The 18,689-nt window shown below is 33.8% G+C and overlaps 3 protein-coding genes across 4 annotated transcripts; 1 reads left to right on the top strand and 2 right to left on the bottom strand.

Moving 5' to 3' along the window:
- Positions 1-1,412: 1,412 nt before the first annotated feature.
- On the top strand, positions 1,413-8,558 carry Rps5 (ribosomal protein S5). Of its 2 annotated transcripts, XM_034443547.2 has the most exons (5): positions 1,413-1,444; positions 1,716-1,828; positions 6,028-6,237; positions 7,101-7,328; positions 8,436-8,558. In XM_034443547.2, exons 2-5 carry the CDS (start codon positions 1,721-1,723, stop codon positions 8,502-8,504), a joined length of 615 nt encoding a protein of 204 aa, XP_034299438.2. In that variant the 5' UTR covers positions 1,413-1,444; positions 1,716-1,720; the 3' UTR covers positions 8,505-8,558.
- A 1,728-nt stretch (positions 8,559-10,286) lies between these two features.
- LOC105347824 (tomoregulin-2) lies at positions 10,287-14,603 on the bottom strand. Its single transcript, XM_011457063.4, has 4 exons — positions 14,445-14,603; positions 13,686-13,833; positions 10,952-11,185; positions 10,287-10,537 (listed from the first exon to the last, which is right to left on the bottom strand). The coding sequence occupies exons 1-4, from the start codon at positions 14,485-14,487 to the stop codon at positions 10,423-10,425; spliced, it is 540 nt and encodes a 179-aa protein (XP_011455365.2). The 5' UTR covers positions 14,488-14,603; the 3' UTR covers positions 10,287-10,422.
- Positions 14,604-14,811: 208 nt separating this feature from the next.
- Positions 14,812-18,522, bottom strand: LOC136269498 (serine protease inhibitor Kazal-type 10-like). The gene is made up of 4 exons (XM_020075141.3): positions 18,321-18,522; positions 17,722-17,887; positions 15,643-15,888; positions 14,812-15,387 (listed from the first exon to the last, which is right to left on the bottom strand). Exons 1-4 carry the CDS (start codon positions 18,349-18,351, stop codon positions 15,246-15,248), a joined length of 585 nt encoding a protein of 194 aa, XP_019930700.3. The 5' UTR covers positions 18,352-18,522; the 3' UTR covers positions 14,812-15,245.
- Between the last annotated feature and the right edge of the window lie 167 nt (positions 18,523-18,689).

The following is an 18,689-nucleotide window of genomic DNA, read 5'->3' on the forward strand; positions in this document are numbered from 1 at the left end:
CAACATTACAGCGTAAAAATTTCCTTTTCTTCTATGATGATGCATTTGAATCTTGGATTGTGACCAATTTTATACAATTATATATAAACGTTTCAAGTTTTAAAGCGTAATTCAATCTTGAATTTTATTTTTATTAACAGACGTCAAATACGGGTGACTTTTTAGTACAAAGAAAACATTTCTTTTATGGAGAAGGAGTATGACTGTTATTTTGCACTCGATTCCAAGGCGGGGAAGGAAAATATCAGTTACAGTGTACATATATTATGAATATCATTTCTCTGACAGTTTGTCATTTCGTATGTTTTTGTAAGTGATTTAACTGATAAAATCTACAACGAGAGAGAGAGAGAGAGGGAGAGAAAGGGAGAGAGAGAGAGAGAGAGAGAGAGAGAGAGAGAGAGAGAGAGAGAGATATGACTGAGCTTCGCCCTTTCCATTGTTCTATAAATTTTCCCTCTGTCTTTAAAAAAATTGAAATTAAACTTCTTCACAATTTCAGTACATATGTTCTGAAACATCTCCCAACCGTAAATGAATCCTACAAGCCCCACTTTAACATTAACCCGGATATTTCCCGTTTATGATCGTCTTTGGTTATAGAAATTTTAAAGGAATGACATAACAAGTTACATTAAATATAGCTCCGAAATTGTCACTTTACAAAACAAGACTAGAATTTATCATGTTTAGCATGAATTTAAATAACAACGCATGCCGAATTCCTCCGTCTATGCTTTTATTTCCCTCTCTGGTCCTTGAACAACTGACCACCGTCATATGGTTACAAACGAGGTCCCATTAAATTTCAGATTTTTGTACATATAAAAATATACAGCCAGGTACGGTACTTGTTTCTCGATAAACAACGAAGCTTGCACGTATACCGCCGGGAAACACCGACATTTGATATCCCGCTACACATTATATAGCTCACCACCAAAGGAATACATTTACTCTCTATATTAAATCATTTCTCCTTCATTTAAATTTTCGATTTTTTATGGAATTGTTTTATCAAACACGCAGATCGTTTGTTATATCAAATGTCGCTCTCATTACGATTAATCGTGTGTCGGTTTAGCAGCTATTTATCAACCTTTAAAAAATCGTTCATTTTTACCAGGATATGTGATAGCTTGCGTTTTATTTTATTTTTTCCTCAGTTTTTTTTACACTTGACAACTGAATAAAAATTGAGTACCGATAAGATTAAAAAAAACAATTTTTTACTGGTATGCCAAACAAATCTCAAATTTATTCCATCATTTTATTTTTAGTTATACACATAACAGGGTACAGACAGACAGCAGCTTATCGAATATGTATATATTTTTTACCGGATCGACTATTCGAGCTAGATTTTGGCATTTAGAATCCACGGTGAACCATTACCGGAAATGTAGACCCCATGTGCTTTCTTTTGACTTCCGGCACGTTAACGGTATGAAGTACACAAGCAACGTTAATAAAAAGTTATCGAAAACGGATTAATTTGTCATGAATTACTCAAATTAAGTAGTTAAGATGAAATTAAACATTTTTGTGATTATTATTTACAAAAATTTAATTGCCTAAGAAGAAGCATGAGAAAGATTCACAGAACCCCCCCCCCCCCCCATTTCAAAATACACGTTATGTTGACTGAAATTTACCTGTTTTTAGAATAGGATTGGCTTTGGTATAAACATTACTGAATCAAGGTTTATTTGTAGGCACTATGACTGAGAACTGGGATGAGCCTGCTCCGGCAGTAGAATTGCCAGAAATCAAGCTCTTTGGCAAATGGTCATCAGATGATGTCCAAGTCAGCGACATCAGTTTAACTGTAAGTCTTGATGGGTAAAAACATACTGTAGACGTACTTTTGTCCGCGTGGTATTAATTTACGCTATGAACGCGGGCACAAATTTTCCGCGGAATTTTTTCCCAGTGTACTTAAAGTGCATTTTGGAATGAAATTTTGAAATTGCATTACATGAATAAGGATAATCGGAAGTTCCTACATTATATAACACTTGCATATACGTGTACCCAATGTATATCGTTTTTATCTATGCAAACTGTCAAACAAATTTGTATTGAGAATTCACATAATAAATAATTTAATCTCCTAAAGATTTGAATTTTCTGTAAACCCAGCTTGAGATAACGGCACATGTCAGACGACAGACGACAGCCTATAATAGCCCCAAGCGGGTCTGTCTTTCAATGACCCAATTAACTACACGCTAAGACCCGTGCTTTTACTGCAATTTTTAGATCCCTTTGTGCTCTGACTTTTAATTGATAAGACTGATCAACTCATAATTTAAACGACATGTGAACCCATAAATTGACAGTTAATAAAGATTAAAATATTTATTTGGCTTTAAAAATACGACATGCATATAAACAGATAAAAAAGAAACAGTTCATTGAAACCAGTTTTAAAAACCTGTAAAATTACATGGACACATGACAACATATTCAGAATATGTTCACTTTTTCAATCGCGGGAGAATTCCCGTTTTTTCCCACCCTTGCTGAATGGTTTCGCTTCTAACTGTCTGATGTGCCTTGACCAGCCACCCCGCATGAATGGGTTTCAATGTTGACAATCGTAGATCTACGTTTAAAGACTGCATTGTTTTTCCCCTTTTCAGTTCTTTTTGAATTTGATCCGCGTACCACTCAGAAAACTGATTTTTTATGCATTTTTTGAATTCGTCATTTCCAGCAAGATCTAACGGTTGTAACTCTGATGTGCAGCTAGCGGGAACATAGCGCATCCTGACGTTGTTGCGAGTCAGCTGATCTTTGAACTCGTTTACTTGATGTGCTTTGAAAACGTCAAATATGCACAAAGCAGGTACATTAGAGCGACACAATGGCAATTTTTCTCTCACGTTTTCAATATACGGTACTATAATTTTTTCAACATAATCACACATGCTCTCTGAGTTGGACCAGTGATTTGCCGTATGGGTAATATGCCAATCATCGGGGAATGGAAATTTCGGGTGAACCTGATTCGTTCCGCCTGCGTAGATAACTTGAGGGGGGAGTAAGTAGCCCGACATGGTACATCCAAGGAGGACTGTTATCTGTCTTTTATCTTCAAGTCCAATAATAGGCACCTGTTTTGATCCTTTTTCCTCTAATGTGTAATCACCTACAGGCACAATGTAAACATTTGTCTGATCGAAATTGATGATCAGGTCATCGGGAATACGGTTTTCTGTAACGATTTCTTCAATTTTTGACAAAAACAATTCTTTTTGTGCTGGAAAATTTTCGGGTAATTTTCTTGCAGCTTTCGTACCCTTGCGTTGGACAAAATTTAACCGTCGGAGAAATGATTGAGCCCAGGAATTGTTTAAATCAATAGATCCGCCGAATTCAACCAGATGTTGACGATTTTTAGCCATAATAATACCACGAGCAGCAGCGATAACAATTGGTCTATTGACAATACCTCCTGAAAGTCGAAGATTTTTTATGTAGTCGATTACATCTTCCTCAAACGTGCCCAACAAAGTTGGTCTTCCGCGTTTGTCGCACGGGAGTCCGTCCTGAAATTCATCCGATTCTGTCGTAACTTTTTTCAAAATGTAAGATTTTTTCATTGTTCTGATGCTACTCTCATTTACTGGCTTTCCCAACACTTTACTAAAATGTTTAGAAGCTTTCATTATCCCATTTTCCACAGCGTACTTTGCCATTTTATATCTCTGCTCCGCGGAATAATGATTGTATTCGCCTCGTTTTCTCTTAAGGGATTTGGACACTGCTTGTATCACAGCCCCATTTGCTGCTGAAATTTCCACAGATTTTTCAGGTGTTAGACATGGGTTGGGTAAATATTCATCATGTGGTGTTTCACAAGACGATTTTAGCCAGCGTCGTAACATCTTGACGGCTAACTAATGACTACCGACCAGTGTACAACCGATAATTACTGTTCACTGTGAACAGTTCTTACAATTTGAGTCCAAAGTTGGACAAATTCTCGGTAATGAAAATCGCTCAGAACTAAATTTAATAATAGTTATAGTATTTAAATGATTTTTTTTTTCATTCAAAGAATCCGCGTAAATTTTTACCCGCGGATTAAACTGATATTGTGATTCCGCGGAATTATGACCCCGTGGAAAAAAGTACGTCTACAGTACCTCGGTGTGACAGAAATTTTGTTTGAATCTTTCTACAGTTTGGTCAACGTCTGTAGTTAATCTCTGTTTGATATTGGTAAAAAGTCCATAGTATGGTATCAAAGTTTTGCATGGAAATGTTAGAAAACAAAGTTAATCAATTCAAAATATAAAAATTTAAATATAGGGTGATTTAATCATGCATCGGACACATACCTTGGATCGGACAACTTTGGTTATAAATATACAAATAAATGTGCATGCGCTCGTGTTTTGTTTCGTATATTCCTGAATATGAACTAATGAACTTTATCATTATTAAGAATTTGACAGTCACATTGTGAAAAAAATAGCAATATAGGCATTGTAAAATGACGTCAAATACGCCATCATTGATAATTTAGTTACAAAGATTTTACACTAAAGCATTATTTGAATGTTGTGCATTTGATTGTGAATTAGTGAAAATGCACTCCCTGTGTAAAATAATTAGAAAGAATAGTCTGTCTCAAGTTATTGCTTCCATCAATTTTTGATGATTTTTAATAAAAATACACATACCTGTGAAAGAAATACAATTGAAATCGATAAAAGGGAATATATCCAAGATATCTTCATTGAACAATTATCCCTATTCACTCAAAAAATTTCACAGGAACGAAAACAATTTTCTTACGAAGATTTGTAATGGGAAATGTTTACATCTTTTCTCCATTCGGAATACACTCGGAATACATCTCTCAATTTTTTAACATTATCATCTGGGCTTATTAATGGCTGATGCAATGCAAAATCTCCGTAGACTTTCAATTTTTGGATGTGTATTGAAACCTGAAGCGGTAGAGGAGGTGTTTAAAAACAGATAATCTGGACATTTTTCATATTAGTGGATGAACGTAGTTTAAGCACAAAGGTATTTACTATTATTGAAATATCAAGCAAAAAGTGGTGGAAGCAAAAACTCGAGACAGAGTATAGGTTTTGAAACAAAATTTGATTAAAACAAGTCCAAGAAATTTAATTGAACAATTGATGTCAAGGTAATTTTTGCTCCATACGTTCATTTCACCATGGATTGGACACAAATTAATCATGCATCTGACAGTTTTCAGTGCATGATTTCTTCTAATAATAAGGAGATTATGTGCCCATTCCTTGTGATATACTTTAAATATGAAGTAAAATAAAGATTTAAAAAATAATTGATACTAACATTTTCCTCAGACCAGTTCAAAGAGTTTTACAGAAACAGCCTTTTTAGTCCAAAGTTCCTGTAGGAGCTGGCATGATAAAGAACCCCTCATGATAAATACTCAAGAAGCACTAATCTTAATTTCTATATGTAGATTTGAGGATTTATATTAAAAGAAATTTGAATAGCAATTGAATAGATTTATTTTCCTGAACCTTTGAATTTTTGCATTAAAACCAGAAAATGTTGCTATTTGCTTCTACTGTATACCTGTCAGAAGTTTGGTAGATATTTCCGATCCATGGTGAAATAGGTCAACACTTCAATAATTTGCTTTATTTTCTACATTTTTAACAATTTCACAATATTTTCTCCAATAATTAAGCAAGGATAAAACCTGTAACTTTTAAAACAAGTTTTATTTATATTTGGATGATATTCGATGCATGAACAAAGGGAAAAATCCAAAGGTGTCCGATGCATGGTAAAATCACCCTATGTGGTAAATTACAAAATTTCTTGAAGTCGTCAAATGTCGACCCAAATTTCCCATAGAGCTACTGATATGCAGCTTATGAAACCTTTTACTTGAAATGCTTGTTTAAAAGATCTAAAAAAGCATGTATATATTTAATTCTTGCATGTAAAATTCAATTGGCCTGGGAAAAATAAAAAATGTTCATAACTTTTGCAATTTTGCAGGATTACATTGCTGTCAAAGAGAAGTATGCAAAATATTTGCCACACTCCTCAGGCAGATACCAAGTAAAGAGATTTAGAAAATCACAGTGCCCAATTGTTGAACGCCTGACATGTTCACTTATGATGCATGGAAGGAACAATGGAAAGAAACTCTTAACAACCCGCATTGTGAAACATGCCTTTGAAATCATTCACTTGCTCACAGGAGAGGTAAATAATTTTGATGTAGTTATTTAAACTTTGAACAGAAAAGGTTTATATGTTATCTTTGGAAAACAAAGTGATATTGTTATTTAACTTATTTCAATCAAACATCAAATTAAGTGTATAGAATCAGGCAAAAAAGTTCGATTGTCAAATGCTTTAAAATAGTGATTTTGATGTTATGTTTTAGAACATTCATTCCTGTTGAGAAAAACATTGGCCATTTCAAACTCTTTTTGGAACGATATCACTTTTAACTCTTTTTATACTAGTAGCTGAATGTTGTATATCATTGAAATCTGAGAAAATTGGAAACAAAAAATCAACTTTAAGAAATGAATTATTTCTAAATTATTGAATTCTGAAGTATTTAAGATGGATAGATAATTTGAATAAGAATTTACTAAGACATTCAAATCAGTCAAAATTGCCACATAAAAGAAGTGTTTTACTGTTTAATGTGCATAGTTTTGAAATTTTTTCTGTTTCAAGTAAAATTCTATGAAAAGTTGACATACAGTGTCTGCAACATTATTTTTTAACAAGATAAATGGTAGGATAGGGTTCATGCTCATTATGGTAAGATTAACACAATACAACAGGATACAGACACAATGTAATAGGATCGATACACAGTATGATAGGATTGATACACATTATGATAGGATTGATACACATTATGATAGGATTGATAAACAATAGGTTAGGATCACACAACACAAAAATAAAGTAAAGGGTACTGTATAACACATATCTGTATAACGAATATGTAAGGAAAAATTGCAGATTATGAGGGGAAAATTTTGTTGATCTTGTACATTGTTCTTACTTTGAATTCCAACTAATGATAAGATATTTAATCTTTTTAGAACCCTCTCCAAGTTTTGGTGAATGCCATCATCAACAGTGGCCCCCGTGAGGACTCCACTCGTATTGGTCGTGCTGGTACCGTCAGGCGTCAGGCTGTGGACGTCTCTCCACTGAGGCGTGTCAACCAGGCCATCTGGCTCCTGTGTACCGGGGCACGTGAAGCCTCCTTCAGGAATATCAAGACTATTGCTGAGTGTTTGGCTGATGAGCTGATCAATGCTGCCAAGGTATAGCGACTTATTTTTAGCTCATTTGAGCTTAATGTGCAAGTGGCCATTTTGATTAAAATTTTTTGGTTGTTGTTTAGAATATGATCTTTTCTGATTTTCTCTGATACCAATTAAATTTGGAATAAAGTTTGTTTCAATTAATAGGGCATGCCTATAGTGGAAAAACATGATTTTAACAAATCTGCTGAAAAGATTTGTTTAAAAGTCTTTTGGAAGTTACTGCACTAGAAAATGGAGTTATTTTAGAACCATTTTAACAAGAGCTTGGATTTTCGTTGGGATGTTTTGCTTACCAAGACAAGCTGTCAAATATTAACCTCATCTCTTCTAATTCACCAAGAGGTCTCATTACCATAAAAAACAGAAAGGTTTTTAACCAAGGCCTGCTCTGTTGTGTGAAATTGACGCTGTTTCAATGTAATATACATTCCTGGATAAAGTATGACAAGTGTCATTGCTTCGATGTTATTGTATTAGCCAATGACAGGACAAACCATGAGTAGACCCCTGTCTTCATCAAATCGGAGTATGCGAAATACTGCCCAAAGTTCAAGCTCTTGTGAAAAAAGTTTCTAATAGTGAAAAGAAAGATTCTTTTTATGATGTAGATAGGTTGAATACTGATGCCTGGACTAATGGGGGGGGGGGGGACCTCACAACTCTTCTGCAGAAGAACTTCAATGTTGTGTGTGTTATTCAGTGCAAGCATCCATATTAAACAGTGCTTTGTAAACTTTGATTTTTAAACTCAAAGATGCATAGAAATGCTTTCTTAAATAACCAATTTGTTTAAATCATGACTTTCAGTAGCCAGAACATGGCAACATTTAGAATTCAGATTTTATACAAAAAAATTTAGTATAAACCATTTTATTTTACCCCATTCACCTTCATTGAAAGTGGGCAAATTTAAACGGGGCAAATCAAAATTACAAGTTACTTCTCTTTAAGTACAATTATGTGTTAAGACAAAATTAGAAAAGAGAGAAATTTTCATTTTGGATTCAGCTATTTTTATCAATATTGGGATATTATACATGTATTATGTATTGGGATATTAAAAATTAACTATGAAAAGATTTTAATATTTTCTTTGCTTTTTAGGGATCTTCAAACTCCCATGCTATCAAGAAGAAGGATGAATTGGAACGTGTTGCCAAGTCCAACCGATAAACTATTTACTGTGCTTTCTGTGAACAGGAAAATAAACTGTCAGGCTAAAAATGAGTTCTTTTTCACTCTTTAAGACCCTACTTAAGTACCAGTTTTAATGCTTCTTGCATCATGGAGGCTGTTAATTATTTTTCTTCATAGACATGGGTAAGAAAGACATTTAAGAAACAAGTCAGTTAATCATTGACTTGTCCAGAACCCGTAGTTTAGTCTTACTTAATCCTCACTGTTGCTTCTTGACCAGTCATCAGATATCTGGGTAAAATCCTTTTTAGCTCACCTGGGCTGAAAGCTCAGTTTTATTCTTCTAATACAATAACTATTAATTATAATATATATAAATTTAAATACAATAACTAGTAAGAAGTTGAGGAAGGAAATGTACCTATATGCTCTCAAATATTTTGATCCGCTTTATAAAGTGGGGGAAGGAGGGGGCAGAACGAAAATATAGGGAATTACAAGTTAATAGTGTGCCCCTACCAAATGTTTAGTTTTATATTTTGCATAGGATTTTCTTATTTTCGGTCAAAATCGTATTCCATAACGGTACAGTGTCAAAGATTACGTGTATGAAAATATAAGTGTAAAATTCGAATGCTTTACAATATATATTTTTTGTTATTCTACCGAGGGGCCATATGGTACAATATCATTTGAACGCCCATATAAAGTCATTGTTGCTCAGGTGAGCGATGTTGCCCCATGTGCCTCTTGTTGGAGAGCATGTTTTCTTCCTCCTTAGCCCATCTTGTGCTCACCTGAGCTTTTGGCTTTCCTGATCAAAAGTTGAATGTTGTCATTATCATAAACTGTTCACACTCCCGAACCACTTGGCCAGTTTTTAAATTAACAAATTTAGGTCAAAGCATCCTTAGGTTAGGGGATTCAAGTTTGTTACAATGAAGGACAACAGTATCTTTCAAGGTTAGATACTTTGGAATTATTGATGGCATTTTTGAAAAATCTTCTCAGAAACCATTTGTCCAGAGATGTCTTCGGCTTAATGGCAATCACAGCAGAGCGCGTTTCGCAAGCTTTATTTTGTTGGAGCAAATCGTAATACGCCCTCTGGTGAGAGATAGAGTTCAATTTTATTATTTAAACAATAATTTATTCAATAAAATACATGTATATTGAATGGGATTGGGAAGCAGGTACAGCCTATATTAGCCCTCTCTCTAAATAATGAATGCATATTGGTTAACATGGTTAAGGGCGTGCGGTGACCTTGTACAGGGTTTCTTTGTTAAGAAATATTGTTAAAAAAAATTCACTACGTAGTGACTGTTTTATACTAAATGAAGGGGAAACAAGATGTAATGGGGAAAACATTAAACCAATCTAAGAAAACAAAACAAGAAACCTTTCCATGTACAAGATATATTTACCATCGATGAAATCTAGTCGCAGTAAGTATTACAGACACGCTGCATCATTTTCATTTCTTTCAAAGTGAAGGGGCTTTAATTTTGGTTTGACAGTGTACGTTAATTTACTGTTGTTATAATTTCTGTAGTAATAGCCTGATTACGACCCCACACTGTGGCGCCCTATAGCTATCGGTCTGTGGCGCCCTATAGCAATCGGTTTGTGGCGCCCTATAGCTATCGGTCTGTGGTGCCCTAAAGCTATCAGTCTGTCTGTCTGTCCGTTTGTTCGACATCACTTCTCTGGAGCGTATATTTCCTTTACTCATTCTGGCTCATACTTCGCCGACAAATTTTTGACCATATTATTAAAGTGTAACTTTCATCCAGATAAAATGAAAAAGACGGGATTCAAACTAATCTTTATGATTTGAAATACATGTACAGGTTTTGCATAATAATCATTTTTTAGATGAAAGAATGTGTCTCAATGAGTTTTAAGTCTTTTCAATAATATGGTTGTTATGTATTAATTGAATTGTTTATTTTCATTTTCCAAATATATTTGAAATAGGCGTTGTATCCACTTTCTCTGAGCTACATTTCTCCAATTCCTGTGTTTGTAATGCTGTCTGCGTACATTTCTCAATTGCGAAAAAACATCTGAAACGGAGAAGTTTTGATAAACTATATATATAGTTGCATTTATATGCAGACTTGAGTAATAAGTCCATAAACGTATATAGTTGTTTAAAAGCACCTATATATTTTGCTACAAAAATTGTTAACCAATGTCTCTTGGATGTATAAAGTTAAAAAAAATAACCGCATCTATAGTTCTTTGGAAACGCCTCTCTTAGTTTGACTTCTTTAAGGTACTTCACTACACCGAGACTTATACTTTTTGAGACACTTCGTCACAAGATGGCGATTAAAATGGTTTGTTAAACTGTTTGTATCAATCGATTCAGATGTATATCGTCATAGCTCAGCGGTTAAAGTGATTTTCTTTTCTCCTTCTAAAACACGACGCACCAGTAGTATATATGGAAAATAGTTGTATTTTGTGATACGTACTCATTTCTGTAGAACTTGCCATCTGTGCCACACAGAGGGTCCAAAGTTATAGGGCACGTATCAATGGTGGCCTGAGAACAGAAGACTTGGACGATGATGTCTTGTGTGGTGGTACGCGGGGGAGAGGTAGAGGACACGGGGTCAGGCAGTTCCACCGTGGACGAATTTAAACAGGGCCCAAAGTATTCCATCGTAATGTCCGGCTTCCGACATCGGCCCTGGGCATAGAAACAACTGTAAAATATTTGCATGACTCATGCATTTTTACAGTTTTCAAGAGATCGTAAGAGTAGTTTAGATGAAATAAAGATATATATGTGTAAACCATCCCTTTCGATTAAATGTTCATGTATACTATCTGTCGATTTGCCATTGATTGTAATTTGAGGAAAACCCATCATAAGATGCAAAAATTTTATACACTAGTATTATATAAGACTATGCTAATGTGATGACTATTGTATATATTTGAGGGTGAAAAAATTAGAAAAAAAAATGACATTTATCAGCAGAGGTTGACAGGTAATGTCATGATGTCATGATGTAAATTTTGCATTTATATCCACCCTGTAAATTCGAAATTTACAAAGTGATGGATATATACCGGTATTTCCAATGAAAAACTTTATTTAAAATGAAGTGAGCAATTTTGTTTGTTCCCGTTTTGCACACATTTGAAAATTAGGTATCGAAAAAATGTGTGCGAAACGGGAGTTTGACCAGGTGTCATAATTGCTTAATTGCTATAGTCTATATCACAGTTCCAGCAAGGGCAATTGACAATGAAATAAATAAAACATATCTACTCGCAATTGATATTTACATTTATTTTATGTTACAATATAACTTGCATAGAAGCACATTTACATTATAATTGACATCCATGTTCTGGAATTTAATTTTAAACATCGATTTGGTCATCAACAATTTCAGTAATTTCTTTAAACAAAAAAGATTATTGCAAAAATGTTGTGTATGTAGTGCTTTTGTTTAACTTCCTGCCTTTAGGAAGTACATTTACACGCTACAAGTTTGAAGAGAAAATATCATATATTAGTATTTATTTATTGCTTTTGCTTACATAAATGGAGGAAATGTGTCTAGTGAAAACGCTGCTAATTATTTCTCATTTATGCTGTGGCTTGAATAATCGAAGAGAATACTATTAGACAAATTAATGTATGACGATATGATGATAAGTAGGCAATTTTATATGCTTAAAAAACTGAAAATATTTTTTCACAAAACCTATCAAATGTAGACCTAATTCATACATTTTCAACCTTCTTCAGTTTGAGGTATATCGAATCAATATTTAAATTATTATTTTTGTCGGAATTTATTGAGCTTCTGATTTGAAAATCCAGAAAAGTGACCAGCAATATACAAAAGCGGTGATGTCGATCATAAGATCTACTGTCAAGGCTGCTACTTCGAAGATTGAAATATTTTGTGATAAAGGTCTGTTTCTTTTCATAATAATCTTTCTGTTGATACCAAACAACCAATTATAAACATGCGATTTACATATTTGCATCTACAATGTAAGTTGTAAAAAGAGACACGGACTACCCCATATGACTGGCCGTGTAGTTTTCCCCTTTATCATATAATTATCCACTGAATCAGCTTCCAATTGGCCCGGGACCAGCAATTTTTCCTCAATTCATCGAGTTTATATTTAAAGTAAATGGGCAAAAATGTAAAAGTCAAATCATCTAATCCTTATTTTTCTTATCAGTGAGCGGAAATTTAAGACTAAACATTTTATGTTGATCTTTATTTTATCAAATGAAAAAACAAATTGTGATAGTTATTAGTCTAAAACACAACAAAATATCTATATTCTTCTTGTTTCATGGCGCTGATGAATGAATGATAAAACACAAGTAAAAATCCAGGTAAAATCTTTGACTGAAAGCAGAGTCTGACTATAATTGCTATCACAACACAATTAACACCTATTGTTCTATACCCAATTATCAAATGTGTGCAAAACGGGAACACACCGAGCAATTTATTCTTGTGAGAGTTATTCCTCGTACTAAAGGAATTTGGACTTCTATAAAGATTAACAACACCGATAAATCTGTTTTGCTGTATATATAATATACCTACATTGTTTAACTATGGTAATACAAAAAGGAGAAAAAAGCACCGGTACCCCATTCAATAATGTTACACCTGGTACACAGTGCTTTGTATGGATATCAAGGGTCATATGAACAAATCTTTGGTGTATATACAAACGATGTTTTATAGTAGTACTTCTGTATATTTACATGTTAAGGTGGGTCTCCCTGTCCGGTACCTAATTCACTATTGTCACACATAGTACAGATATCCTTAATATCGAATCAGGATATTGATATCAATGTACCTTAAGCCTAAAAAAGATTATTCTATCTCGCTATAAAGACATTTAATGATGATATATATATATATATATATATATATATATATATATATATATATATATATATATATATATATATATATATATATATATATATATATATATATATATATATATATAGTTGTACCTCGGTATACCTACAAGTTTATGTAGGTTTCCATGTCTGGTACCTAATTCAATAATGTAATTTCTAGTACAGATATCCGTAATATCGATTCAGGATATCGATATCAAAATACCTTAAGCCTAAAAAAGATTATTCTATCTCGCTATACAGACATTCAATGATGATATATAGTTGTACCTCGGTATACCTACAAGTTAAGGTAGGTCTCCCCGTCTGATCCACACAATCTCTCGTCTCCGTCGGCAACGTACCCGTCATTACACCGCAGCATCAGGACCTGGTTACAGAGAGAGGACAGGACCTCCCATGTGATTGGGAAATCCTGGGCAAGCAGTGTAGCTGTCGAAAAAGTTCACACTGCTACATCATATATATATATATATATATATATATTATATATATATAAAAGGCGAATTTTTTGTGAGATGCGAGAACTTTTTGCAAACTTTTAGTACGTTACCTTTACATGTATGTTTAAAACAAAGCAAACGTCAACAAAATGTGTAGGTATGTGTAGCATCTGGTTCAATCGCATGATGTATATCAGTTACTATTTTGATAGATATTCGTGAAATAGAATTACGGAATAATACACCAGACTATAATTATTAACATGATTGCATATGAAAGGGAAGGTGTATTAATAATACAAACTAAAGTGCGTGTTATTTTTTGAATTCGATAGTGGATGTCACGTGCTTGTGTACGAGGATTTTATTATCCTAGTACATATATGAAACATTTGATGCTTGTTGCGCTCGTGAAGTTTTGAATAGCTGTTATTTATTAATCTTCTGGCGTTAATCACTCTTAAACTGTTATTTCTTGTTAAAATTTTATCTTATTTATTAATTTACATGTAGTACATTGAGGGAAATATACAGGGTTAGTAAGTATATGTATTAACGTAAGGATTATTTTTCTCCTTTCATTCAAAATCAAACTCTTACCTTGTAAAACGAAAAATGTCTTTAAAAACTGAGTAAAAAACATTCTGTTGACTACTAACTCCTTGGAATAATAACAATTGGCATGGTGACTATTAACTTCGGGGGCAGCTGACTACGTCAAACATGATATGTAAGACCAGCGAACGTGACCCCTCCAGGTAGATAAATATATCTTCATTCCAGATTAAAGACGATTCCATGTAAACCATTTAAAACAGGAAAGTAAACTACATATATGTGTCATACCTTTGCTAGGTAGATTTTTCACCATATAGACACTTGGGACATTTTAAGTAAACCCCTATGAAAACTCACAATGCGCATGCAGTCAAGGAAAAACAAACAAATAAAAAACAAACAAATGAAATTCTTCAGAGATTATATACTTAAATCATCGACCAATTTTATTTGAAAAGTAAATTTCAAAGCAATCACAGTTAACAGCGTTTATTTGAATTTGTAAGAGAACGTGGAATGAGTTTACAGCGAGTACACAATTCAAGAAATATTTACATACATCATCACAACATTAATCGTCATTTCATATAATAGGGACGTCCGACTAACATATTCGTCCTTGATGAAATAAATATTTTAAGAAATTAAATACATCCCCTTATGTGAAGTTTAGTCATTACTATAGTTGTGTGACTTACTTTCAATTCAGTTTATTCGCTCAAACCATGAAATGATACATGGTACTTCAACATCACTATGTATTTTTCCCCTCAGGGACACCCACATTCATGTAAACTAAAAAATAATCAGATAAGCGGCGATAATAATCTAAGTAACAAGTAACTACTTTCCACTTCCTTTTGTACGATTGCGCCTGCGTTTGAATTTTTCAATAAAAGCCCGAGTGACGCCGGTGCTTTTACAGTCGCTCAATCCAATCTTCTCCAAGTCTGGTACTTTACATTTGGCTTTATTAAAATCGCATCTGTCAATGGAAAATAAAAGATTACAATTTAGTGTAATTTTCGGACAATGTATTTTGCATCAACTGCCTGTGGTCATAATTGCTTTTGTTCATCAAATTATAAAGGGCAATTGCATTTGCATTAAAACGTAGGATTAGTAATTAAAACATTAGATAGATTAACAAGCAAAATCTAACACTTTAATCGCAAAGCGCTAGAACTGCTTTTCATTGTTTGGCAATGATATTCATACAAAAATATAACAACAAACTTACAAGTTGACGTAGAATATCCGGTTGTTTCCACAGATAGGGTTGAGATCTGACGGGCAGGGTCGAGGGTCGGCACAGAACTCCTGGGTCAGAGTAAAGTTGTCAATGGTCTGTGCGGCCTCGGGAATGTCCGTGGTGAAATTGGTACTGGTCATGTTGCTACGGGGGTTCTTATCCTCCTCTGTGCAAGCGCCGGCGTGCATGGGTTCTAGTCGTATGTTATCACATTTGGCCTGCACGTACCAGCACCTGAAATGTGTACACGTGTTATTTGTGTAAAACCATATACTGTGTACCCGTAACCTTATTTTATATCGATCTACATACGATATTGAGATATACTAGCATACTAATCTTTTTCAACCTACTGCACCCCGCTTACACTAAGTATACCGCATGATATTACACCCAACTATTGTATCCATTAAAAAAATAAAATGTAACTTTGTTGTTTCATGCGATATACGTAATGGTTGGCAGAAAGAACAAATGATGCGTTTGAAAACGTGTTATTTGATTAAGTGTCGCAACCGTTACATCTGGTATAAAACAACATTGAACGTTTCACTTTAATTTTTAAATCTTCATTTTACGTTTGTTTAAGGACTATATATGATATGGGCTTAAAATGGCCCCCTAAAATGAACATCATCATTTACTATCATTCTTTGTTTTCTTAATACAGATATGTATGTGATGTGTTTACATAATATTCATTTTGGTTCAAGTGCCCACAATTTAGATGACATTGTAACGACAAACTTTTCCCGCCATTTTTGCATTTTTAGCGTAAAACAGCTTGTTTTCAAGCAGTTTTTCCTTCCGAAAACATAGAGCGCATTCTTGAACAAATTAAATATTTTAATCAGAAATGTATCTAGCCAAGACTAATAAGTGACAAAAAAAATTTCTTGTTCAAGCATGCGCTCTATATTTCCCATTCGTAAATATATAAGAAAAATGTCAATTTTTGGCCGATTTTGATTGAATTATAGAAATGGCGTCACTTCTGACGTCATATACTGCCAGTGAGTGCAAATAAATCAAATAAATAGATGAAAAATATATTTTATATCAACTCTTCTAAAAAATTAGTTAACATTTTATTGTACCGGAAACACTTAAAAAATGGCGAATTATTGGGGCCATCATATATACCGATAGTTCTTTCGACCTATATCAGTCAGTGTGCAACAGTGATGTGAGAGCAAAGACAGGGCTCCGTGTCAACACTTACTCGCTGTGCAGAAGTTCAAAAGTCTGACGTCAGTGCATGTGCTAATTCTTTTTTTCAATCGGACATAAATTGTCTAAAGTCAATCTCAATGCCATTATATGATAACCGTTTTGTTATTTGTGACGTATGTACACACGCACTTTCATTGTGGCAAATAATCTCTATGTTGTGTACCTAAAATTACTATGTTAATATACTTATTGCAATTAAAAGAAGTGTACCAAATAAGGAAAAACCTGTTCTTTTCTACAAACAGTTCAAATATCGAGGTTTCACGCAGTGAACTGGGTTATTGGGGGTTAAGGTCACAGATAGTTAATACATAAGATAATACAATGTACTAGTAAAAGTATATATGCTGACAGTGACCCCTCCTAAATCAATCTCAGCCCTTCTCTAGAACACTTGATCTCAGGCTGGGGCATCATAAAACAGAAGGTACCCAGTACAGTTACCGAGTGGGGAGGGATTTAAAAATTTTGTAGCTGGAGTGTCACAGAATTAGAACTATCTTAGATTTTAATTTACGCTTTCATTTTCTGATAAAAAACGAGGCCGCAATATTTCGACCTTTTTCTACTGGAAGACATGGCCCGAACGAGCAAATAGATAATGCTCTTAAGAAAGAACTTGGGTCTCTTTTGTTCAAGTCCATTCTCCTACTATACATAAGTTATTTTCAATTTGCTGGTTTTTTTTTAATAAATAGTGTGGTTTAGAGAGTTTTAGGACTTTTTGAGCTTTTCTAAACAGTCTTTTTGTTTTAATTTTCTGAGCTTTGGTACATAAAATGTACTCGTCAATTGATTGGAACTATTTATTTTTTTTTAAAATAAAAACCGTACTTGTTTTTGTATGTTTTCCCGTCCGTACAACACACCGTTTCGTCGCCATTGGAGTGGTAATGGTGGTTGCAGTCTATGACTCTCAGAATGTCACACATGTCTGTTGTGTCCACCAGAAGTCCCGTGGACGTTCCCGCCATTAGCAGCATCAACATGGACAAGAAGCCTGCATGGACAAACGTTAATGTAGAGATAAAATTTCGAAGCAAATAAAATATCCCAAATTTACATTTTTCAATGGCATTCGAAGTAATTCGTAAAATATGAAGCAAATATTACGTTATTATTTTTTTGCTGCTTTAGATTATTGTAATCGCCAATCAGATCAAACGGTATTTTTTAATACATCTCCATTATAACCTTTCAAACAGCGTCATGCGAATAGGATAAACATATATCAAAATTACTTATAAATATTGAACAATATAAAAAAAAGGGGGGGGGGGGTGAAATTCGAGTACTGTGGGTAAACCATTAAATAAATATGACAGATAAATCGGTGAATTTTTTAATGCTATTTTCTTTGAACTGAAACATTTTAAGAATTAATATATCGATTGAAAAATCCTTTAGAAAGAGATAAAATTTAATTTCATTACCTTTTGGCCACCATGTCTTTGGTATCCCCATTTTCACTGTGAGAGAAAAAACAGAATAAAGTGACAGATTTTCCCTGCTATCGTTAGATTGGAGGCCGTATTTCAATTTGAACAGATTTAAGGAGTTGGTGCTATCAACCAGCTCTAGGATTATTTATTTTCCCAGGACTTGTTTTCGTCATAAGCGATCTCTACTTCATCTACTTTAATAAAACATAACAGTTTATTCCGACCTGTATTCTTTTTTTTCTTCTTCTTAACAATTTTGTGTGATTGATAAAAAAAGGTTAAATAGGAGAAAAAGAGAAATCTATTAAACTAGATACATCAGTATAAATTCACTCTCTATAAGATAAAATAACGCAAGAC

Source organism: Magallana gigas, chromosome 2 (genome assembly GCF_963853765.1).
Source record: "Magallana gigas chromosome 2, xbMagGiga1.1, whole genome shotgun sequence".
Classification (NCBI taxonomy): domain Eukaryota; kingdom Metazoa; phylum Mollusca; class Bivalvia; order Ostreida; family Ostreidae; genus Magallana; species Magallana gigas.